Consider the following 26,350-nt stretch of genomic DNA (forward strand, 5'->3'; position numbering starts at 1 on the left):
AGGTTAGTGTAATAGAAATGTAATTTTAAGTTTTTAACCATTTTTAATGTAGTTTTTATGTGTTATACCTTTTTAGCACCTTATTTTAATATAATTTAAATAGAATTTTAATGTAATTTTAATACATTCTTTTAAATGTAATTTTTAATGTTTACTTATTTTAGTCCCCAGAGTGAAACTAAATGAACACCTTTATAATAAAATAACGCTTTATATTTTGCCAAACATATTTTTTGAAGTGTCATTTTGTCTTTCATATTTGAATGGAATTCCATCCATCCATTTTCTTTACCGCTTAACCTCACTAGGGTTGTGAATAAATGGAATGGATAAATGTTCAATTGGTTCTTCATAATGTTATATTACAGACACAGTATACAACAAATTGATGGATAGCTATTTTTGAATTCAGAAGTCAAGGATAATATAATGCCGTGAAAAAGTATTATCCCCCGTTTGGCTCAACTTCTTATATTTTTGCATCATCCATCCAACCATCCATTTTCAACACCGCTTATCCTGGTTAGGGTCGCGGGACGCTGGGGCCTATCCCTGCTGACTTCGGGCGAAAGGCGGACTACACCCTGAACTGGTCGCCAGTCAGTCGCAGGGCACATATAGACACGGACAACCATTCACACTCACATTCACAGTGTCACTGAGTGGGAACTGAACCCACGCTGCCCCCACCAAAGTTAGGCGAATGTACCACGACACCATCAGTGACCAGACAAATACAACCCAACGTAAAATTCTGTTTTAAATGGTGATTTCATTGAGAAGAAGAAAAAATTAAGTTACCTGGCCCGGTGTGAAAAAGTAATTACCCGCTTTGTTAAATCATAAGGCGGCACGGTGGCCGACTGGTTAGAGCGTCAGCCTCACAGTTCTGAGGACTTTGTGGAGTTTGCATGTTCTCCCCGTGTCTGCGTGGGTTTTCTCCGGGCACTCCGCTTTCCTCCCGCATCCCAAAAACATGCATTAATTGGTGACTCTAAATTGCCCGTAGTGCGAATGGTTGATTGTTTGTATGTGCCCTGCGATTGGCTGGCAACCAGTTCAAGGTGTACCCCGCCTCCTGCCCGATGATAGCTGGGATAAGCTCCAGCACGCCGGCGACCCTAGTGAGGAGAAGCGGCTCAGAAAATGGATGGATGGATAGAGGGTTAAGTCATGAGTTAATTGTGGCTAATCACAATTTTGGGTTAATTTTCACTGATCACACCCAAGCCTGATTACCTCCAGACTTGTTCAATCAAGAAATCACTTAGACAGAATCTGTCCCGACAAAATCAAGTCCGACAAAAGCTAAAAAAGCTGCAACAAAATGACACGATTCAAAGAAATTCCAGAACAGTTGGCATCTATCAGACTGGCCATTTCTAAAGCTTTAGGATTCCAGCGAACCATAGGTAGAGCCATTATCCTCACATGGAGAAAACATGGAACAGTGGTGAACCTTCCCAGGAGCGGCCGGTCGACAAAGATTACCCCAAGACAACAGCAATGACACATGCAGGAATTCCCAAAGGAACTCAGGACTGCAGGCCTCTCTCGCTTCGGTTAAGGTCAGTGTTCAGGACACAACAGTAAGAAAGAGACTGGGCAAAAATGGCATCCATGGAAGAGTTTCAAGGCCAAAACCCCCTGAATAAATGAAAGCCGACAGAGTGGGCGACTGGTTAGCACATCTGCCTCACAGTTCTGGAGACCGGGGTTCAAATCCCGGCCCCGCCTGTGTGGACTTTGCATGTTCTCCCTGTGCCGGCGTGGGTTTTCTCCAGTCACTACGGTTTCCTCCCACATCCCAAAAGCAGGCGTGGTAGGTTGATTGAAGACTCTAAATTGCCCGTCGGTGTGAATGTGAGTGTGAATGGTTGTTTGTTTCTATGTGCCCTGCGATTGGCTGGCGACCGGTTCAGGGTGTACCCCACCTCTCGCCCGAAGATGGCTAAGATAGGCTCCGGCAGCCCGTGACCCTAGTGAGGACAAGCGGTAAAAGAAATGGATGGATGGATGGCTGGATGAATAAATGAAATCACCATTTAAAAACAGCATTTTAAGTTTACTTGGGTTATCCTGTAATTGTCAGATTTTTACATTTATTTGATGATCTTAAACATTAAAGTGGGCAAACTATGCAAAAATATAAGATTTTGAGATTTTGAGAAGGGGGGCAATACTTTGTCACGGCAGTGTAGTTCGTTCAACTATTGTTCAAGCTACTGTAAAAAGGGGTTTGGTAACAATTTGAAATTTTGGTACAGATTTGAGTAGAATCACGGAAGTTGACACACGTGATTTGCTTTTGCAGATAATGAGGTAACCAGGAGTGTGTGTGTATACACACACACATACACAGTATATACTGTATATCAGGTAGCTTGCATACAAGACCAAAATGAGGTTTGCCAGTCTGGTTTCTTTAACTTTTGTGGTGTGTGCGTGTTTTGTTTCTTCTTTCTTTTCTCAGGGTGGAAGGTCGTTGGAGGAAAAAAGTAGAATGTCACGATGTGAAAACAGGATGTGCAGGTAACAGGCGAGCAGAAGCTGCAGCAACGTCTCAAGGGTAAGTTTAGTCATAAGAATACCTCAACTAGCATCGGTTCAATAGTTTTGATGGCATTTTGTATAAATAATCAATGATATCAGATGTGAATGTCAGCAAAAGGCAGCAGCATTATATGTGAAAAATTCACGTCGATATATGGAATCAGTACCCTATTTGCTCATGTCAATGGCACGTTTACATCAAAAATGAATGAGATGTGAATGTGAACAAAAGTCAAGTCTTTGCCGTCAAGTCGCAAGTCCGACACGTTGAGCTTCGAGTCCTTTTGACTCATTTTGCCAACAAAATCCAAATATATATGAAGAGATATAATATTTATATTTTGTTCATATGAATACTGTATATTGTATACTGCATTTATATATTTCATAGATTTTAAACCTCGAATTTATGTCTCAAAACAAATGTGATAAACAAGTGCATTGAACTTTTATAAGAAAACTAGAGGGCTGATCAAAGTTGTTGCACCTTCAAAGCCAATTGATAGTAGGTTTTCAGTTATTCTATGAATTTTTTCTCTTTTTCTTTATTTCAGAAGTGACGTTAAACAGACATGTCAAAAATAAGAGTTTGCATCCAGTAGTGCTGCAATTAGTAATCGAGTATTCTACTGACAATTCTATCGGAAAACAAAAAGTATAAGGATAAAATATATTTTTGCTCGGTTAACGAGCAATTACGAATACCATTCCATCCGTCCATTCTCAAGACCGCTTATCCTGGTTAGGGTGGCGGGGCGCTGGAGCCTATCCCAGCTGACTTCGGGCGAACGGCGGACTTCGCCCTGAACTGGTCGCCAGTCAGTCGCAGGGCACATATACTGTAGATGTGAATGTGAGCAACAAAAATAGTCAGCAGTGTTATACTGTGTGACGCAAAGCTATACATACTGTATATTGTGTGTCGCTCTCTGTCAATCAATTCCTGTGTGTACTGGGGTTTTGTGCATGTGTGTGTTGCCTTCCTGCTTATTGTTGTCAGCACTTCTCACTTCCCCCATTGATTGTGTTTCTTCAAGTGGCGTGTGGGAAGCAGGAATGGCTTGGGTGTGTGTGCTCGCTGTATTGCTCTCTGCGGCCGTCACACGTGGTGAGTACGCTGACATTTGTCCCTATTATTTACATTATCCACACTTATGTCATACGGTAAAGTGTTTACTTCGAAAATGCCAGGTTGTTCCTTGTTTTCTTCAATGAGCAGGATTACAGTCCTCCCAAACACAATAGAATATTTGAACTTTCATAAACCCCTGTTCCAATGAACCTGGGATGTTGTGTGAAATGTCAATAAAGACAGAATACAATGATTTGTAAAGCATTTCAACCTATATTCAATGGAAGACAAGATATTTAATGCTCAAACTGATAAACGTTCTAGGTTATTTTGCAAATATTCACTCATTTTGAATTTGATGCCTGCACCACGTTCCCCAAAAACTGGGACAGGGGCAAGTTTACCACTATGTTACATCACCTTGCCTTTGAACAACACTCAATAAGCGTTTGGGGACTGAGGACTGAAGCTTTGTGGGTGGAATTTCTCCTTCTTGCTTGATGTGCAACTTAAGTTGCCGGCGGCGTTTCAACATGAAATACAGTATCTTGTCTTTGTAGAGTTTTCAATTGACCATAGGTTGAAAAGGATTTGCAAATCATTGTATTGTTTTTATTTACATTTTATACAACGTCCCAACTTTAATGGAATTGGGCTTTGTATGTTGAGAAATGTTCTTAAACTGTTGGACTATTTGCCAACGCTGTTGTTGACAAAGTGATGAAACTCGCTCCGTCCTTGCTTGTGAACAACTGAACAACTTTTTTTATTCCACTATACTTTCATTATATGGAAAATGTTCTTTGTTAAGATTACCTTGCTGTGCTGATTGGCTGTAAGAAATCACATGATTATTACAGTGACCTGACCATTTTGGCTCAATTTTAAGTGACCAACTATGTGCCCTCAGCCTATAAAGGGCTAACGGGAACATACAGTCCCATAAAAAAAATTGCACAACAACAAATGACGCTATAAACCTCTTGGTGGAGGGAACAAGGTCTGTGGGTTTCGTCCTTTGTTGAAAGACAAGTATTTACAGTAACTGTTGTTTCGTGGGTCAGTGTTCCAGGAAGTGTGTCACCTAAATGAGGTCAGTTGAGGTGCTCGTAGCACCTCACTTGTTTAACCCTCAAAGCATCTATTAACTCTCGCAAGGAGGTTAAGTTTACACAGTCATTTGTTGAAATTTACCAAATTAAAATTCAGATGTACAAAATTCACATACAAATTTACTCGCGCTATGAACAAGTTATTCGTAAATTGAGTCAATTCTCAAGCCCCCAAAAAATAACGAACGCCGAATCAGAATTTTTGCATTTGAATCAAAATGAACATTCTGTTTACTTACTTTATTCTGATGAGAGCTGCAACTGTTGCGGTGCCGCATTTTCTTAAAAACAAACAAACAAAAAATACAAAAAAAACCCCACAAAATATTCCGCAATTGTTTACCTTTATGTCCATGTGGTGTTAATGGGTGCCGCCATTTTGAATGAGTGTGCAACGCTTGTCCGCGTCCCCCGCGGGCAGGAGCTTGTCCTGTGTTTTGTAAATGGAAAAACAAAATTCTGCATTGTATGATGTCGTCTCCTGCTCCAAGGCCAATTTTGGTGGATTTTGGGGGGGAAAGCGTCACCCCATGTGTGGAAACACTTTGGTTTTTATTGTGTAGGCGAAACGAGGGATTGACAAGTCGATAAGCATATGCAAAATATTTAATCAACAATATGTTGTTGTTGGTAAGTGCCATTAACTCATTACTTGGTACTACAGCGGAATCTCAATAAAATTGACTAATTAGAGGCGTGGTCGTCCGATATAGCCGCTTGTCTGTTACATTGAAGCACATTTTCTTGTGGCAAAAATGAATGTTTTGTAGGTTTTTTTTTCGTGGCCTAAAATGCCCAGTACAGTGCAAAGTTATTGTAAATGACTTAAAAAAAAGCTTAAAAATGTTTCACATTTTATTCAAATTTACCACATCAGTGTGCTTGGTCATGGTCACATTGTTGAAGTACAGTACTCCTCATCGGCGAGTCGCTTTCATGAGCCGCAAGGAATTTGTGCGCTTCCTTGTTCCAAATCTGTTGCCAAAGGTGAATGGCTTGACAAAACAAAACGTTTATACTGTACAAAAAATAGCATGTTCCAGACTCCAGAGACTTGTGTTTTTCCACTCCTCAGAGTTAACACCGCAGCCACGCCGCTCTCTCTGTGCAGCGTTCTATGCACAATATACAATAGATATAACCATCATCACCATGGCTGTCAATGCCCCACATTCAACATGACCGCCACGTAGGGACGTGAGGCACGTCTTTTGGAACTGGAGCTAGTCATATTGCATATCTGTGACCCGGAAATACGTCAGTCCTATTCTATGCCTGCATTGCGCCACAGCGCCAGTAAACAACAGAGGCCAATTATAGAACTAACAGACTTTGTCAATGATAGTTTACGTAACATATGGAAACTATTTTTTGGAGACATTGTTCGGTTCTGACGGTTTGTTTTCTCCGATATCTGTTTTATCGAGATTCCACTGCACTAAACAAGCACGTGTTGTTGCTTTATTACAAATAAGAATATTAAACACAGAGACACACACCAGCACCACTGTTTTTTTCTGTTCCATATAAAATTAAATGCAAATACGCACATTATCCCATACATAACCTTTTAGATTCAGCAAATAGAGGATCGGCATTGCCATCTCACGGTGAAAAGCTGAACAACACCCAAGTTGTTTTCCGGAAGATCATTTTTATTTCTCACACCGCCTGTGTGGAGTTTGCATGTTCCCCCCGTGCCTGTGTGGGTTTTCTCCGGGTGCTCCGTTTCCTCCCACATCCCAAAAACATGCAGGGTAGGTTAATTGAAGACTCTAAATTCCCCTTAGGTGTGCATGTGAGTGCAAATGGTTGTTTGTTTATATGTGCCCTGCGATTGGCTGGCGACCAGTTCAGGGTGTACCCTGCCTCTCGCCCGAAGGTAGCTGGGATAGGCTCCAGCACGCCCGCGATCCTTGTGAGGAGAAGCGGTACAGAAAATGGATCGATGGATGAAAGAGTCAATAATCAAATCTGATTCGTTGATCACTCATGGACCCAATTCCAATTAAGTTGGGACGTTGTGTAAAACCTAAATAAAACCAGAATGCGATGATTTGCAAATCCTTTTCAACCTATGTTCAGTTGAAAACTCTAGAAAAGACAGATGTTTAATGTTCAAACTGATTAACTTGTTTTTTTGCAAATATTCACTCATTTTGAACTTGATGCCTGCAACACATTCCCAGAAAGCTGGGATGGCAGCATATTTGCCACTGTGTGACATCACCTTTCCTTTCACTCAATAAGCGTTTGGGAACTGAGGACACTCATTGTTGAAGCTGTGCAGGTGGAATTCTTTCCCATTCTTGCTTGATGTGTAACTTTAAGGAAGTATGGGTGATTAATGATCCATATTTCACTAACAAGTTGATTTTATGTATTTTTTGCTCAAGAAAAGGAAATTGGCAGTCTTTTCCAATAATGCCAACCAATTCTGGAGCAATTTGTAAATAACAAATTGCCTTTGGAATGCCCCCGTTTCATCGCCAAAATCGATACACCCACGTCTCGGTGTGATGTCAGTGGCAGAACTGGAGACCGAACTAGGAAACTTGGGTTCTCGATCCGCCCTAGTTTTTATGTACACAAGAATTCTTCTGGCTGTTACACCTGGCTTTGCTCTTTTATTTACTGATAATTAAATCTTAGCTCCTCGACGTCGCCTTCTCTTTCCAGATGCCCAAATTTGCCTGTTTCCCGCTGGACTCTTCTGGGGACCACCGATATGCAAAGTCGTGGATTGTTTGAGCTCCTATCAGCTCTGTTGGATGCCTGGCATTCAGGACTGCCCAAAGCCAGTGCTATTAGTATAGTGGCTAAGTCGTGCAGATTGTGGCAGAGATACACCAAGGGTGGAGCTAAATATTCCACTGTCCATAGCTGATAAAGTAGCCAGTCCCAATTTGTTTCAGGAAACGCCTGTCTTGCTTCTCGCAGGTTAAAAAAAAAAAACTTTATTTTCCACAATTTTAGGTTTATCAATTGTTTACTTTTACAGAGCTCTTCACCGTTTTTATTATTAAAAGGTCGCTCTAACCAAAAATGGGTTTTTATGCCTGGAGTCTCAGGACAATGGGATTAATGCGCCACTGTCTTGAGCTATGTTTTCCATTCACTTTGTAGCCAATTACCTAGTCACCACTTGTATTATCGTTATCAAGCCTGACATTTAAAATTTATAATAGTCTTATTTAGGTTATGTTTTTAATGGACTAACATTACCTAATACTGCTCACCTAATTACTCACTCAACTCTTTTTTATTGACTAATGCTTCGTATAGATAAAGTAATGATTATAAACAAGCCGATAAATTTGATGTCTTGGGTACCAAGTATTTATAATCTGGCCTAATTAGCAGTTAAATTAAGTTTTTGTCTTAATATTTTATGTTTTATGATTTACAATAAACGCACGGGGCTCTTTAAATTGTAATTATTACTCCAACAGAAGAGATAATGAGCTAAAATTTGGCACAGCACATGCTACTATCACTTTCTCTATTTCACTATATGAACATATATCATACGATACTATACCATACGATACTATAATATAATATACTGTATTATTTTGTCTTTTAGTCTGTAAACCGCAGCACGGTGGAAGACTGGTTAGCACATCTGCCTCACAGTTCTGCAGCACGCCCGCGACCTCAGTGAGGATAAGCGGAATGGAAGATGAATGAATGAATGAATTCTGTAAACCGCAACTCCTTCTTTTCTACCTTAATCGTATGATTCACAACTCCTTATCCTCCAACTTAAACCTTCATACCAATAAACCGCTATTCTCCTCTGTCACATCCAACAGGAATTAATACAACAGTATACCAGCTTATTTACAATTTTACTTTCCAGAAACATGCATACTACTCTACAAGCACAAAACAAACAAATAATGCAATTCTATATACACTTTATACACAGCTGTTAGCGCCTCGCCCGACGCCCTATACAGAGTTGTTTTTAACGCCTCGCGCAACGCTTTTACACAAAACCGTTGGCACTTGTCACCCTTGACAGGAATTTGGCAATAGCAATATCCTTTAGACAATGTTGGCAGTTTTGAATGCAGTGCTGCCTGAGGGATCAAAGGGTCATGGGTATTCAGTGTTGGTTGTCTGCCTTGCGTGCAGAGATTTCTCTAGAGTCTCTGAATCGTTTGACTATATTATAGACCGTAGATTATGAAATCCTTAAATTATGCAATTGTGTGTTTACTAGTTGCTCACATAATTGTTCACAAAGTATTAAACCTCACCCCATCCTTGCTTTTCAACAACTGAGCCTTTGGGGATGCTCCTTTTATACCCACTAATGACACTCACCTGTTTCCAATTAACCTGTTTACCTGTGGAATGTGCCAAACAGGGTTTGTTTTTGGTTTTTTTAGCATTTCTCAACTTTCCCAGTCCTTTGTTGCCACTGTCCCAGCTTATATGGAACATGTTGCAGGCATCAAATTCAAAATGGGAAGTCATTTGGTTTGTACTTCTCGACCATTAGGCTATACAAAACACAAGTAATGTACTGTATTATATAATAATCTTTCTCTTTCCAGTCATAGACTCAAGTATATTTCCATGCTTCGTTTGCAGGCCATAAGGGGCCCCCCGACATCTACCATGTCAGTGCGGGCCACCTCCTGCTGCTGAAGTGTCCCATCACCGGCGCACATGGCAATGTCACGTGGAGCCGAGAGGGCTCGTCGGCGGGGGCAAAGGTTTCTCTGCCCCCGGGTGTGGAAGTCAGGGATGGGTTTCTGTGCTTCCTGCCCATGCAGACATCCCATAATGGCACCTACAGCTGCGAGAGTGCCGTGTATGGAAACACATTTGAGCGTCTTGATATGTGATGGAGTCTTGAGTTGTGTGTTTGTGTGTTGTGCAGGGTGCAAAGCGGAACCGTCAAGATGGACTTTAGAGTGTCGGTGTCCACTGGACTTTGTCCTCCCGTGGCCGAAGTGAGGAGGGTCCCCCTGGGGGTCACCCAAAGCCTTCCCTGCAAGCTGGACCATGTCTTACGACTCAACAACATGAGTAACGTACGATGGCTGAAGGTATGGTGGCTTACTTGGCTCAAAAAGGCTTGACCTATTCGTGGTGTTTCATTGCGAATTTTTCATTGCGAACTTTGAAGCCATGCTCCTCCCCCACATACGACGATGAAAACTCACAACTTTCTCTATTAAGCAGTACCATATATCTAGTATATGATGTTCAAGCTTGGTACCAAAAAAACAAATATATATATATATATATATATATATATATATATATATAGTAGCTTACTTTTGAAGGACCTTGGAAATTGGACAAAATGACCATAAAATGGCAGCTTCAAAGCAAGACTTCCAGTGTCTTTTATGGCATGGCTTCTTGAAACTTTTTTGTGGGTCTACTCATGCCTACCAAATTCCGTGCTGCTAAGTAAAACCTGCATCAGGGACAGAATGAAAAAAAAAAGTAAAAAAAAAGAATATATATATATATATATATATATATATATATATATATATATATATATATATATATATATATATATATATATATATATATATATATATATATATATATATATATATATATATATATATATATATATATATATATATATATATATATATATATATATATATATATATATATATATATATATGCAGCACGGTGGCCGACTCGTTAGAGCGTCAGCCTCACAGTTCTGAGGACCCGGGTTCAATCCCCGGCCCCGCCTGTGTGGAGTTTGCATGTTCTCCCCGTGCCTGCGTGGGTTTTCTCCGGGCACTCCGGTTTCCTCTCAGATCCCAAAAACATGCATTAATTGGAGACTCTAAATTGCCCGTAGGTGTGACTGTGAGTGCGAATGGTTGTTTGTTTGTATGTGCCCTGCGATTGGCTGGCAACCAGTTGAGGGTGTACCCCGCCTCCTGCCCGATGACAGCTGGGATAGGCTCCAGCACGCCCGCGGCCCTAGCGAGGAGAAGCGTCTCAGAAAATGGATGGATGGATGGATATATATAATATAAATTTTCACTTATTGTCACTATGTTTCACCCACATGCAATGATGAAAATTCTCATATTTCCCAATTGAATGTAGTTCATCTGTCTGGTATACATGCTACAAATTTGCTAGCAATCGGACATAAAAAAAAGTAGTAGAGTAGTTTGCCTTGGAAGGACCTTAGAAAGTGGACATAATGACAATAAAATGGCAGCTTCAAAGGAATTCTCCACTTGGGGCAGGAGCTCCTCCCCGACCTGGAGAGGGCACGCCACCCTTTTACGACTGAGGACCATGGTCTCATATTTGGAGGTGCAGATTCTCATCCCAGCCGCTTCACACTCGGCTGCGAACCGCTGCAGTGAGAGTTGATGAAGCAAACAGAACCACATCATCTGCAAAAAGCAGAGATGCAATACTGAGGCCACCAAACTGGACCCCCTCGACGCCTCAGCTGCGTCTAGAAATTCTGTCCATAAAAGTTATGAACAGAATCGGTGACAAAGGGCAGCCTTGACGGAGTCCAACCCTCACTGGAAACGAGGGTATGCGGACCAAACTCTGACTCGTACAGGGACCGAACAGCCCGTATCAGGGGGTTCGGTACCCCATACTCCCGAAGGATCCCCCACAGGACTCCCCAAGGGACATGGTCGAACGCCTTCTCCAAGTCAACAAAACACATGTAGACTGGTTGGGCGAAGTCCCATTCACCCTCGAGGACCCTGCAGAGTGTGTAGAGCTGGTCCACTGTTCCACGGCCAGGACGAAAACCACACTGCTCCTCCTGAATCTGAGATTTGACTTCCCGCCGGACCCTCCTCTCAAGCACCCCTGAATAGACCTTACCAGGGAGGCTGAGGAGTTTGATCCCCTGTAGTTGGAACACAGCCTCCGGTCCCCCTTCCTAAAAAGGGGGACCACCACCCCAGTCTGCCAATCCAGACGCACTGTCCACAATGTTGCTGAGGCATGTCAACCAGGACAGCCCCACAACATCCAGAACCTTTAGGAACTCCGGGAGAATCTCATCCACCCCCGGGGCCTTGCCACCGAAGAGCTTTTTAACCACCTCGGTGACCTCAGCCCCAGAGATAGGCGAGCCGCCTTATACAACCCAGACTCTGCTTCCTCATGGGAAGGCGTGTCAGTGGAATTGAGGAGGTCTTCGAAGTATTCTCCCAACGTCTCACAACGTCCCGAGTCGAGGTCAGCAGCGCCCCATCCCCACTATACACACAGTTGGTGGTGCACCGCTTCCCCCTCCTGAGACGCCGGATGGTAGACCAGAATTTCCTAGAAGCCGTCCAGAAGTATTTCTCCATGGCCTCACCGAACGTCTCCCATACCCGAGTTTTTGCTTCAGTGACCACCAAAGCTGCATTCCGCTTGGCCAGCCGGTACCCATCAGCTGCCTCAGGAGTCCCAGAGGCCAAAAAGGCCCAATAGGACTCCTTCTTCAGCTTGACGGCATCCCTCACCGTTGGTGTCCACCAACGGGTTCGGGGATTGCCGACACGACAGGCACCGACCACCTTACGGCCACATCTCCGGTCGGCCACCTCAGCAATGGAGGCGCGGAACATGCTCCACTCGGACTCGATGTCCCCCACCTCCTCCGGAACATGAGCAAAGTTCTGTCCGACGTGGGAGTTGAAACTTCTTCTGACAGGGGATTCTGCCATACGTTCCCAGCAGACCCTCACAATACGTTTGGGCCTGCCATGTCAGACCGGCATCTTCCCCCACCATCGGAGCCAACTCACCACCAAGTGGTGATCAGTTGACAGGTCCGCCCCTCTATTCACCTGAGTGTCCGAGACATGCGGCCGCACGTCCGATGACACGACCACAAAGTCGATCATCGAATTGCGACCTAGAGTGTCCTGGTGCCAAGTGCACATGTGGACACCCTTATACTTCAACATGGTGTTCGTTATGGACACTCCGTGGTGAGCACAGAAGTCCAATAACAGAACACCGCTCGGGTTCTGATCGGGAAGGCCGTTCCTCCTAATCATGCCCTTCCAGGTCTCACTGTCATTGCCCACTTGAGCATTGAAGTCCCCCAGGAGAAGGATGGAGCTCTCCAGCACCCGCTCCAAGGACTCCAAAAAGGGTGGGTACACTGAAATGCTGTTTGGTGCATAGGCACAAAGAACAGTCAGGACCCGTCCCCCCCACCCGAAGGCGGAGGGAGGCGACCCTCTCGTCAACCGGGGTGAACCCCGACGTCCAGGCGCCGAAACAGGGGGGCAATAAGTATACCCACACCTGCTCGGCGCCTCTCACCGTGGGCAACTCCAGAGGAAGAGAGTCCAACTCCTCTCGAGAGGACTGGTACCAGAGCCCAAGCCGTGTGTGAAGGCGAGTCTGACTATATCTAGTCGGAACTTCTCGACCTCACACACTACTGATAAATATGCCTACCAAATTTCATGTTGCTTAATGAAACTGGCTTTGGGGACTGAATTTTCTAGAACTTCAAAGAATGATGAAAATGAGTCTAAAATGGTGGCCTCAAATCGAAATGGCTGACTGTGTGTGTTCCGGCATGGCCTCTTGAGACTTTTGTGGGTTTACTCATGATAGATATGCCTACCAAATTTCATGTTGCTAAGTTAAACTAGCTTTAGCAAAATAGCTACTGTGTGTCTGTGCAGGACTGCCACCCAGTGGAGCGCGAAGGCGCGCCCATCAGCGTGCACGACAGCGGCCTCATGAGGCTGCGCAAGGCCACGCAGGACGACGCCGGCACCTACACCTGCCTGGTGAACGTCAGCCTCGAAGGCAGAATGTACACGTCAGCACGTAGCATCCAGCTGCACATCAGCGACAGTGAGCATCAATTTGGCACCATAATTAAATGCCATGTTTATTATCTGTGCTTATAATTTGCAGTGGTATACAGTGAACCTGCTATAGGGTTGCTATATTTTACAGAAAAAACAATCACACTTTAAAAAAACAAAAACAGACAGATGGGCCAAGTCATTTGTGAATGATGTGTAAAAAAAAAAAAAAAAAAAAAAGAGTGTAAGTAAAATATGTCAAATAGTTTCAGTTAACACATTTCTATATTTTAAACGTTTATAAATGTATTAATATATTAATATAATGCAATGTTTTGATAACTAACAATTAATTATGTGGGCTAAGTGTCTTGCCCAGGGACACAACGACGACACGCTCGGGGATCCAAACCAGCGCCCCACTGGTACTCTTACCCTCTGCGCCATGCCACCCACTATTTGCCAACGGGGAGTGCCGCCCTGTGCTGTCGCACACTCCACACGTGTTCTTCCTGCTGACCGGAGGACCATGTGTGGTCTCAGAGATGTTCTTGTAATGGGCTCTGGGAACTGGACCTGCTTCCCCAAATCAACCATCAACTACCAGTCCTTGGCTGTTGCCAAGAGACCAGTCACTGCCCTTTGGTGTACCTAGGGCCTCTCTCCAGCCTTGATAAAGGAGATGAATTGCTTGGTTAGTCGCTGCTGTTTTCTGGCTCTGGCAGTGGGCTGAACAAATAGCGACTGTCTTCAGAACCTGGTTGTGGCACCAATGGTAGCACCCATCTCCCAGTGCTTTTGGGCAACAGCAGAGGATGTGCTCAAACGTGGCCCTTCCAGGACACAGGGAGCACAGAGGAGTTTCAGCTATGCCCCAGCAGTGAAGGGTCGATGGAGTCGGAAGCACGTCATATATGGATTGCACGAGAAACTTGATCTGCTGAGGTTCAGCACACCACAAGTAGGACCAAGATATCCTGAGGTCCAGTGCCTGATCCCATTGTGTCAAAGCCCCTTGTTGTTTCATTTCCACTGCCGAGGTAGCATGTTCTTCCTCCGCACTTGCTCTGACTTCTTGTTGGACCACCTGATGCCAGGCTCTACCCCTGCAGCTTTTCATAGCTGGAAGGGTCGATGGAGTACTCTCTAGACCTGCCCTTCCAGATTACACCTGACCCAGGAGCCCCCTATGCTGAAGACGGGACTCTGCCGTGTTGCAGGCCACTTCCTCTCTGTCCTCAACTCAATTCCAGCTCCTAACACCTTGGTTTCTGTGGACTTTCTGTGCTGCAGTACCTCTCTAGCACGAGTGACCATGAACTCCTCCTTCATGCTGCTAAATGGGAGGAAAAGTTTGTTCTTCGGTCCATACAGCGCAATGCTGCTCAGACCTCTGGGGAGCCAAAGCCACCTGCAGAGGTACCGACAGATCTTTCTTTCTAGGCCATCGACTATGGACATAAACATTTTTGTACACAAGTAGGGCCAACAGAATACGTGGGAGGATGGCATGTTGGTAAATCCAGGACTTGAACTTTCCAAGCAGAGCTGATTTGTTAACCTCTGTAAGTTCCCTCTCCAGTTCTTGTCCTGCAGCTCTGATGGATTTGGTGTCTTTCAGGAGCAATTAAACACCTTGCCCATGCTCTTCACAGGCTTCTTTCTCTAAAATGGAGGTTATTGCTGTGCCTTCTAGAAAAAAAACTAATGAATGAAAAATAAATAAAACATGAATAAATCTATTTTAATTAACCTCATGGAAAACATGTCACAATCGCGGCTAAACCTAGCTCCTCCCAACCATATAAAGATCTCCGTCTCTCAGTCGAGCTGTATCACCTCAACATACTTCCCTGACATCAATTTCTTATTTAGCCAGAGCATTGGCACCATCTTGTAACATCTTAGCGTATTCCAGAAAATTAACAAAAAAAATTTGTTAGCTAGGTTCCACAGAAAAACAACACAATTAGGTGAGGTTGCCAAGAATAGGCATGTGTTTGCTGGTATATACTGTACATCATACAACTGTTTTGAATATTTGGGATTTGCATATTACCCACATTTGTACTCAGTGTTGGCACAGACAGTTCTTAGTGAGCCGGAGGTGATCCAGCAACAAGAACAGACGCTCGCCGTGGATATGGGTGAGTTCAGCAAAGACACACGTACGCACCCCAGGATTTATAATGCTGTAATGGATGTTGAACTGAACAGGCCGCGACATGTGATGTTGTGGTCAAGCAGCGTGTGACTCATTAGCCAATGTTATTCTCTTCCAACTAACTAACAACATTCAACACTATGTAGATAAACAGCTAGCAAAGAAAAATAATGGTACTAACTAACGAACCACATTCAAAATTATGTAGCTGACCAACTGACGAGAAAAATAATGGTAGTCAATAATACTAACAAATGGGGTGTAACGATTTTTTTTAACAGCGATTCAATTTGTATCATGATTTGCTGTTGATGATTCGATTCAAGGATGATATTGTTCATTTAGAACGATGCAATCCTAAATGATTTAGTGGATTGAAATTCGCAGGGCACATACAAACAAACAACCATTCACACTCACAGTCACACCTACGGGCAATTTAGAGTCTCCAATTAATGCATGTTTTGGGGATGTGGGAGGTGGAAGCGCACACCTTACTTGAAATCAGGGTCGTAACTCAAAACAAAAAATATGCCAACTGACAGCTCGTACCTCAAAAACTTGTGAGTGGGGTCACTCGTATCTCAAGGCATCACTGTACTAACTAGTAAGTAAGGCACATTGATGTGGTGTCAGGTGCGCGGGTGGAGCTGAAGTGCTTGGCCTTCATGGGCTTCAGCCAGGATGAAGAGACGTTCATGTTCTGGGTTGTGAACGGCAGTTTTGCCGACGATGACCCGGAGCTCCAGGAGTCCTTCCACATGTGAGCTTGTCGCTCGTCGCTATCGAAGCCGCGTGCATACACAGATTGGCCACGTTCTGCTCTTTCCCCGTAGCACTGCAAACCAAGACCGCATGTTCGGCGAGTCTACACTGACTATCTCTAGAGTTCTACCTCGCTTCCTCAACGTGTCCATTCGCTGTCGGGTCCAGAGCCCTCTTGTGGTGAAAGACTGCCTTGTGCAACTCAGAGAAGGTAACACACTGAAAAAAATATATACACAAAAACTGCCTGGGAAGAGGAAATACCTCGGCCGACAAAGAACAAGCATATTTTGCCTTGATTTGAAATGTTGCATCTTGGTTATTGACTTTTTGCAGTGTCGTTCTTTGGCTTACACAGCGCCTCCAAATATGTGCTACTTCCTGTCTCTGTCTATCTCCAGCCAATCACAGCTGGTTCCACGCTGGCGTGGCTGTGGGCTTGGCCACGTCGCTTCTTCTTCTTCTGGTGTTCCTGTTGGTCTTCTTCAAGGCGGAAGTAGTGTTGGCGTACAGAAAGCTGCGTGGCTATTTTGTGATGCCACAAGGTGACACATTGTGAAACAGCGTTAGTTATTGTTAGCATGGCTGGCAATGCAGTCTGTTCTGCAGGTGCATGATCGGACAAAAGATATGTTAATAATTATACAGTAGCGCTGCTGATTGGTGGTAACTTCACTCTCTGTACTAACCGAATAACTACCAGTAAAACAAAATGTAGCTAAAAAGGCTCACACTTGACCTATACTGTGTAGATAACAGAAACTAATTATTTGAATAACTAATACATTTCTTGGCGGCACGGTAGACGACTGGTTAGCACATCTGCCTCACAGTTCTGAGGACCGGGGTTCAAATCCCAGCCCCGCCTGTGTGGAGTTTGCATGTTCTCCCCGTGCCTGCTTGGGTTTTCTCCGGTTACTCCGATTTCCTCCCACATCCCAAAAGCATGCATGGTAGGTTAATTGAAGACTCTAAATTGCCCGTAGGTATGAATGTGAGTGAATGGTTGTTTGTTTATATGTGCCCTGCGATTGGCTGGCGACCTGTTCAGGGTGTACCCCGCCTCTCGCCCCAAGATAGCTGGGATAGGCTCCAGCACGCCCGCGACCCCCGTGAGTATATGCTGTGTAGAAAATGCATGGATGGATACATTTCTGACATCAATACTCCATAGCTCGCTAGCTAGCTAGCTATCTAGTCAACTAATTTACTTACCGAGTAATTATTTTTAATTCAATAACAACAAAATATACTAAGAAAACTAATTAGAATCAATAATACTATAAGCCTAACTAATTAAATAATTAACCAACCAACCCTAACTAACGAATGACGCAACAAAGGAAATGTTTTTTAAGATTACAATACCAAACCGACTTCAATGCAAACTATCTAGCTAACTCCAATCTATAATACTGTAAAAATAATACTAATTTGAATAACCGATACCAACAGTGACTGCCATAAATTAGGTAGTTAGCAAACTAGCTAATTTACTTACCGACTAATTATTTCAAATAAATCACAACAACATAAATAGAAGATACTAACAAAGCAATTCCAATCAGTGGCTCCGTGTTACCGTGTGTGCAGATGCAGACTGGGTCCCGTACGACGCCTTGGTGAGCGTGGTGCACGCTGCGGGCTCTGAGACGAGCCCGAGTGTCGCATCTGACTTCGCCCTGCAGCTGCTGCCCAGCCGGCTGGAGGAGCGTCATGGCTACCGCCTCTTCATCACGGGCCGAGACGACAGCCCGGGAGAAGGTAGTCCATGTATCCATCCATCCATCCATTTTCTGAGCCGCTTCTCCTCACTAGGGTCGCGGGCATGCTGGAGCCTATCCCAGCTGTCATCGGGCAGGAGGCGGGGTACACCCTCAACTGGTTGCCAGCCAATCGCAGGGCACATACAAACAAACAACCATTCGCACTTACAGTCATGCCTACGGGCAATTTAGAGTCTCCAATTAATGCATGTTTTTGGGATGTGGGAGGAAACCGGAGTGCCCAGAGAAAACCCACGCAGGCACGGGGAGAACATGCAAACTCCACACAGGCGGGACCTGGGATTGAACCCGTGTCCTCAGAACTGTGAGGCTGACGCTCTAACCAGTCGGTCACCGTGCCGCCGGTAGTCCATGTAATTAACTAAAATAAATAAACAGCAGCCAATAATACTAACTGACTAACTAGCACACTAGAATAACTAGCTTGTTAAACAGCTAACTAACAAGCCGACTAAGTAACTCCCTGGGGAGTTAGCTAAATAACTAGACAACTAATGAATAGTTGGGTCATTTGTTATCTCATTGGTTTTTCAGGACCACTGATTTTCAGACTGATACCAGTACGAGTATTCATTCTTGAGTACTCACTGATACCGAGTAACGATACCAATAGTTCGTTTGATACATACAATTTCAATTAATACTTTGACAGACAATTGTGAGCAAAGAAGACCTTTCCTTCCTTATGACTGTTCTGGTCTCACCAGCGCTTAGGTTAACCAGAGTTCAGTAAATCCAGTTGAAGCCCTAAATTGTTTTTGGACATTTTACTGAATCCCAGTGTGAAACTGTAACACAAAATATTACAAAATATAGATATATATGAGTGCCAAAAATCAGGCAACAGGTGAGTATAGCACATAATATATAGCAAATAAACACAATACATTTTGGTAGCAACACACTAATAATGCTCTACGCATTAATATAAATATATACTTACAAATATTGCATCTAAATGGGCAGAATATGAGAGGATGGAGAAGGATGCAATTCACAGAGAAAACGGTGCTGTAAGACATTTTACTTCCTGATAGGAGAATGACCACAGGAGCGCTCCAAAACAACAAACCTAACAGTGGCGGTTCTAGGGTGGGGCCAGAGGAGGCCAATGCCCCCGTAACACAATGCTTGTGCCCCCCATTGGCGAAATGGATTTGGATGGTTCGAATGTACCAGCCGTATTGTTTTCTGACTGGACTTCTCTGGCAAAAATTTCAGCCACCCCACTAAAATCGGTCTAGAACTGCCACTGCAAACCGAAGAACACTCAGCAGTCTGAGTTAAACGCTGCACATACGCACAAGATGATTCACCAATGTGTGAAACCACTGCAGTATAGCGCCAATTACTGCCGAGGAGTACTTACCCATTGTCAGATTTTTATTTGTTTTTGCCTTAAGTATTGGTGGCTGGTATTGGCAGTCTTCACTAGTACCCGATACATTGAAATAAGGCTGGTATCAACTAGATACAAACGAACTGACTAACTGTCTATACTATAGACGGTACGTATATAGTATGTACAGACTCAACAAATTAACTGACAACAGTCAATGATACTAATGACAGTCAATACTATGAAGCTAACCAACTTAAAAATGGCCGCTAATACTAACCAACCTACTAGCTGGCTAAAGGATATACAATATCATGTAACAAATCAGCAGCCAGAACGACTGACGGAGTAACCCGCTAACTAACCGACTGTGCTTGACATGGCAGCAACACACGACGCCATGGCAGCCACCATGCAGAGATGCCGCCGGCTGATCATCATATTGGCGAAGAAGGAGGAGGAAGAGGAGAAGGAGGCAAGCGAGTGGCGGCCCTTCAGCCATGAGGATCGACAGCTGAGCTACGAGCAGAAGCTGGGCCTGCATGAGGCTTTGACGCACAACACACCTTCAGTCATCCTTCTGGAAATAGGTGACGAACAGACTAACTAACTAAATACAAACCCAATTCCAATGAAGTTGGGACATTATGTAAAATGTAAATAAAAACAGAATGCAATGTTTTGCAAATCCTTTACAACCTATATTCAATACACTACAAAGTCAAGATAATGTTCAAGCTAATAAACTCTATTGTTTGTTTTTTTCTTGCAAATATCCACTCATTTTGAATTTGATGCCTGCAACACGTAAAAGAGCCGGACAGCGGCATGTTTATCACTGTGTTACCACACCTTTCCTTTCTTGGCTTCATCGTTGATTCCCTCCATGATCTTATCAATAAAAGAATGGGGAAGAACTACACAATGATGCCTTTTTTTTTTTATGCACTTTCCCAGTCTTTTGTTGCCCCTGTCCCAGCTTTTTTTGGAATGTGTTGCAGGCATCAAATTCTAAATGAGAATATTTGCAAAAAAAATGTCATCAATTTGAACATTAAATATCTTGTCTTTGTTGTGTATTCAACTGAACATAGGTTGAAAAGGATTTGAAAATATTGTATTCTGTTTCTAATTACGTTTTACACAACGTCCCAACTTCATTGCGAACATTGGTTTGTACATATGTACATACATACTGTATATGCATACATACATACTGTATATGCATACATACATACTGTGGTGCGTCATAAATATGAAAAAGACACTGTGGCTGTGATGAGAAGAGCTTTACTTAGCAACAGTAGACACTAGTCACTCAGCTGCAGAAGTGATCCAGCATTTTCACTTTCGATCCGATACTTATATTGCAGCCTCGAGTTTTGGCCGACACTGTTATCGGTCCGATCTAATTGCAGCAATAATCATACATAATTTACTGATTTGTAGTATGGAATGTTAGAAAAGGCTTGATCAAGTGACATTACTCAAACAGAGAACAATAATCAGCAACAGTAGGCATAGGCATGAGAAAAACTGACGTATTATTATTAACCAATGGAAAACAAAGTAAATACTGTGTACGTCTTGACCTCTGACGGGCAGTGTGGTGCATGCAATGAGAAACACACTTCACGATCGAAAATTTTTATTATAACTTGTTTTTCACAGAGTTTGAAGAATATATGAGAGTATTGTCATATTGCCTCTACACTAACTTTTGCACTAGTAGCACTGGTGCAAGCAACCTTTTCAGTTGGTCGCGCCAGCACGTTTTGGTGCCACCATTTTTTGAGGCGGTACAGCATGACCGTGGCTATACTTCGCAGTTAGAAGTCTCTCTCTCTCTCTCTCTCTCTCTTCTCTCTCTCTCTCTCTCTCGCTCTCTCATACAGGAGGAGAAAAAAGGCGACTTTCAACCATTAGAACATGCACTCGCACAAATGCGACAAAATGAAATCTTTAACCGCCCAAGCTGAAAAATGGTCGCATATGCGACCAATTTAGTTGCAGTCTCGAGCCCCATGTTTGTGTTTATATAGCGTTTGTGTACCAATATTCATTATTTTGAGCGATATTAGTGCCTCGAGTTCAATGCTAATTTTCGTTAGCTCGTCAATGGTGTTTTTCATTCATTGTGTGTTAGCTTTGAGCTAGCGATTTTTGTGATCAAAAACGAAGAAAGAAACTAAGTCTGTGATGTATTTGAACATTCAATAGGTGTAATTCTTCTGTTATGTCCGTTAGTTTTACAGAGAGTGTCAATAAATGACTTTAAGCAAGCAACATTCAATTTTACTCCTTGCGACTATGTTAGCACCTTAGCAACTTGTTATGATCACATGGGCTCTGCATGCCATCCGCTGCTGGATAGAAGAGCATGGAATTGACTGCTTGTATAAGAGTGGTAAAACAAAGATTTTAGATCCAGTCTGATCCGATCCTTGTTTTTTTTTTGCTGACATCGGACCGATTGCCGATCTCAAAGATCGGCTCGGGACACACCTATAAACAACAACGAGGAAAAGTGGAAAAATGGACACACAAAGTTTATCAATACTACTAGGGGGGATAATGCTAACTAACAAGAACACAGCATTTATACACTTTCCAGCTAGTTACAAGGCCACTCGGCATGCTGGGGATTCCTCCGATGCTACAATACCTACATGCGTAGAATTTAATGTGAATACTACGTCACTAACATATTTACTAACTAACAGACCTACTAGCGAATTAAGTAGATCATCTGCTGGGGAACTAAATTACTAACTAGCTAGCTAAGTGGGCTTGGCGATTACTAGAAATGTAGCCGTGAGTTAGATTTTAGCTTCTCACAATCATGAAAACATTATAATCGAAGAAAAGCAATTATTTAATAATACCGAAGGGTGCAGTGTATGTATGGATGTTCCTGTGTTGTAAAAGCACGCTGAACGCACCTGTGTTGTTTGGAGCAAGCGTGTGACGTATGTAATTCGGCCCTCCCTCAGTGTGTGTAAGCTTCATCTTAATGCTAGCACTCATTAGAAAACCGTATTGACTGACTAGCGACAATTTGGATTAGATCACGGGAGGGATTTCTACGGCGGCCCAGACAGGTCACAACAATTGAAAAACGCCGCAACACATTGAAATGAACACACAACGGAAATGCAAATGCCACAACACATTAAAACCACAACACAACGGCATTAACACACAATGGAAATGCAAACGCCACAACATAACTAGGGCTGGGTATTGATAAAAACCTCGTGATTCATTTAAATTTTGATTCTTCAAGTTGCAATTTGAATACATTTGATGTTGATTTAAATGCTCTGATATGAATTCAGTAAGAAGTAGAAATACACAATTCAGAGTAAATTTTGACAATTTTGAAATGTTTATTTTTGATAAACGATATATATATGTGACATATGTCGTATGTATCACATTTTTTAAGCTATAAAATATTTTAAAAAACATAACTTACTTGCGAATATGGAGTACTAAAGCAAAAAACAGGACAGTTGTGGATAAACAGTGAAATGTAAAGTGCTGGCAATACTTTGCAACTAACTAACTAATAAACAAGATAAGTAGCTAAATGGCTAGCAAAGTAGCTAACTAGTTAACCTACTGGAGAGCGACCGAACCCACCATCAATACTACATCCTTCACGAACTAACTAACCAACCAACCAACTAGACTTTGAGTGAATTGTAATGTACCAAGCAGCCAAGTCATTTGTTACATTGTAGTGAGCTATACTTCCTGTTCTGTGGTTCTCCTCCCAGACGGTCCGCCGGATTACAGTCGCCTACCGCAGTCTCTGGGCTTCATCAAGAGGAGACAGGGGGCGCTCACGTGGAGGAAACACAAGCCAAACAGAGTCTTCTGGAAGAAGCTCAGATGCCTCATGCCCGCCGTGCCAGCCACGAGACAATCCAGACTGCATCAAGACCACATTTTGTGAATGCACACATTGAGAAAAGCTGTGTTGGGGATCACTCCCTATCAAATACAGTACATAGTGCCCTACAGTCAAGGGCGTTGAATTGGGGGGCAAAGATGAACAGTTGTGCTGGAGCCCCATTTTTTTCCCCTTTGATTTAAATATTTTAGTGATAAAAAACGGCGTCATGAGTGTTAAAATATTTTTGCGTAAGATTGCGTTTAAACTTGGAACGGTACTTACATTTGGAAAAGCACGGAGATGCAGAGTTGAAAGGAGTTATGGCATACTTACATGACTTCATAGCGTCACTCGACTCTTTGTGACTGACTGGCTCCAAGTCAGCCTTTGATCATTCACAGGCTCCAAATTAAAATTGGCAATTTGTCGCAATATTTTTTGTTGTCATAGTGTTAACACGATCGGAAACATTCTCCTCGTTGCTTTTCATTTTTCCCCCAGTAGCAGACGCTCTCGTACAATGCAGATGCTTTTCTGCTCGCTTCGCTTGTTTACATTTTTCTTGCTGATAAGCTTGTTTTTCTTTTTCCAAAGAAATTAGAACCAGCGACTCCTGGATATTTTTAAAGCTGTGGGACTGTATTTATTTGTTTAGTTTTTTTTTTTTTTTTGAAGATAGTCAATTTTTGCCATATTCCAATATTTTTGGATACCCCCTTACCATTATGTGAGTGTGGCTTGCTAATTAGCACAAGTCTTCTATTCACAACGAGACCAGCAACAAGATGCCTCCCTTTTCCACTGAAGACTATCACAAACTGCTACAGAAGATGGCGGTCCTGGAAATGAAAATCCACCATCTTGAAGTGTCTGTGGATTCGCCAGTTGGGCAATGATACCACTCTACCGATGTCTCAAAATGGTGAGCAGAAGCATGCTAACAGACAGCCACTTAGCTCTACAAAGAGGATGGATGTGGACTGTGGAAACGGTAATAGATCACCCAGCAGCTCTTCCTGGAATTAACTAAACATATGGAACATCTAAAAGGGAGGGAAGAACACCAGCAGATTACAGAGGAATCGGGCTGACCTGCATTGTGTGCTGCTTCAACCGCAAGAGAGCGGCTGTATACGGTCGCAACATCAAAGGGCAAGAAAACAGGACGCAAGTCAATGCAAAACATTGACATCAGACTTACAAATAGATTTGAGCCACTTGAGCCGGACCAGCTCGCTCCAGTCTTCACTCAGATCTTCAATAGATCTCTGGAACTGTGTGAAGTACCATCGTGTTTCAAATGCTCGACCATCATCTCGGTCCCCAAGAAACCTGCAATCTCGGGTCTGAATGACTACAGGCCTGTCGCCCTGACATCTGTGGTCATGAAGTCCTTTGAATGCCTCGTGCTGGACCACCTCTAGAGCATCAGAGGTCCCCTGCTGGACCCCCTGCAGTTTGCCTACCGAGCAAACAGGTCTGCGGATGACACAGTCAACATGGGAGTGCACTTCATCCTAGAACACCTCGACAGCGCGGGGACCTACGCGAGGATCCTGTTCATGGACTTCAGCTCTGCTTTCAACACCGTCATCCCCAAACTCCTCTCCTCCAAGCTTCTCTCGCTCAGCATCTCGCCTGCCATCTGCCACTGGATTTACAGCTTCCTGACGGGGTGCAGATGGAGTCACCCAAAAAAATCGGAGGAACGAATGAGGAATAATATGAGGCAGCACTTTCAATCTCCCACACCCCTCCCTGCCCAATTGGAGCAAAGCCCAACACAAAACTCACTCTCTACAAACCAAAATGCCCTGTTAGATGTGATGGACAGGATGAAGGCTATTGTCATTATTGGAATCCAACGCACACCACACCAAGATCTTCCTCCCCCCCCCCCCCCCCCTCTCCTGAAACCAACGTCCGCTAAGATGTGAAGGGCCTCTCCTCCACCCATGAATAATATTATCTCCAAATCTGACTGATATGTGCGGGGTCTTTTCCAGAATCAGTCAGACCCCTATGGAGATCAGGCGTTTTTGATCCCTGTAATTACAAGGGACAGAAAGTTGGTCAAAGAAATATGGCACAAAAAAAGTAGAACTAGAAACTTAGTGAGGATAAAATGTGAATCTATCAAACCATTGTCTCCAGTTTGCTCTCTTTTCAATATCAGGTCACTGAGTAATAAATAAATGTTGTTTAATAACATCATTACAACCTATGATCTAGAGCTTTGGTACTGACTGAAACGTGGTTCACAGAAAGTAGCTGTTATACCAGTTTAAATGAGGCAACACAAGCAAATTTTTATTTTATGTTGAATAAGGAAACAAGGCGGTGGAATTGCTGGTATTTTTAAGTCATTATTTAAGTGTAAAGAAATTATACTGGGTGATTTTTGTCATGGCTGTGTGTTCCGTTTGTTGTCTTCCCCCTGTCTCGTACACAACTGCTCCTGAGAGCATCTTCACCACCTGTGCCTCGTTCACCCTAATTACCCCTGGCATTTAACCTCGTGTCTCATTCTTTCTAGTCGCCATTTCGTTGTACCTTGTCGTCGCGTTCCAGCATTCCTTGTTTCCACGTCACAGACTCACAGTAAGACTAGACCCTGTTCCGATTATCGACCTCGCCTTTTTGCCTCACGTTTTTGGATACTGTTCCCTTTTTTTTTTAATTGCCTGCGTGTGTACCGACTTCTGCCCGTATATTAAACGTCTCTTTTTGAAACTGTCCATTTGTTTTGGAGTCGTGCATTTTTGGGTCCGATCCTCTATTCCGTTCATGACAGAACGAACTGGCCATAAGATGGACCCAGCAGACTCAGACCCGGTGCGCAAAGCCCTTCAAGTGCAG

General features: G+C 43.3%; 1 protein-coding gene across 1 annotated transcript; it reads left to right on the forward strand.

Annotated features, from left to right (window-relative positions):
• Positions 1–34: 34 nt before the first annotated feature.
• Positions 35–26,229, forward strand: LOC133487202 (interleukin-1 receptor type 1). The gene is made up of 13 exons (XM_061793404.1): positions 35–1,568; positions 2,474–2,569; positions 3,591–3,661; positions 9,340–9,562; positions 9,632–9,800; positions 13,407–13,581; positions 15,611–15,682; positions 16,336–16,462; positions 16,536–16,675; positions 16,866–17,009; positions 18,058–18,228; positions 19,977–20,180; positions 23,373–26,229. The coding sequence occupies exons 1-13, from the start codon at positions 1,432–1,434 to the stop codon at positions 23,549–23,551; spliced, it is 1,908 nt and encodes a 635-aa protein (XP_061649388.1). The 5' UTR covers positions 35–1,431; the 3' UTR covers positions 23,552–26,229.
• The last annotated feature ends 121 nt before the right edge of the window (positions 26,230–26,350 follow it).

This window comes from Phyllopteryx taeniolatus, chromosome 12, assembly GCF_024500385.1.
Source record: "Phyllopteryx taeniolatus isolate TA_2022b chromosome 12, UOR_Ptae_1.2, whole genome shotgun sequence".
Lineage (NCBI taxonomy): Eukaryota > Metazoa > Chordata > Actinopteri > Syngnathiformes > Syngnathidae > Phyllopteryx > Phyllopteryx taeniolatus.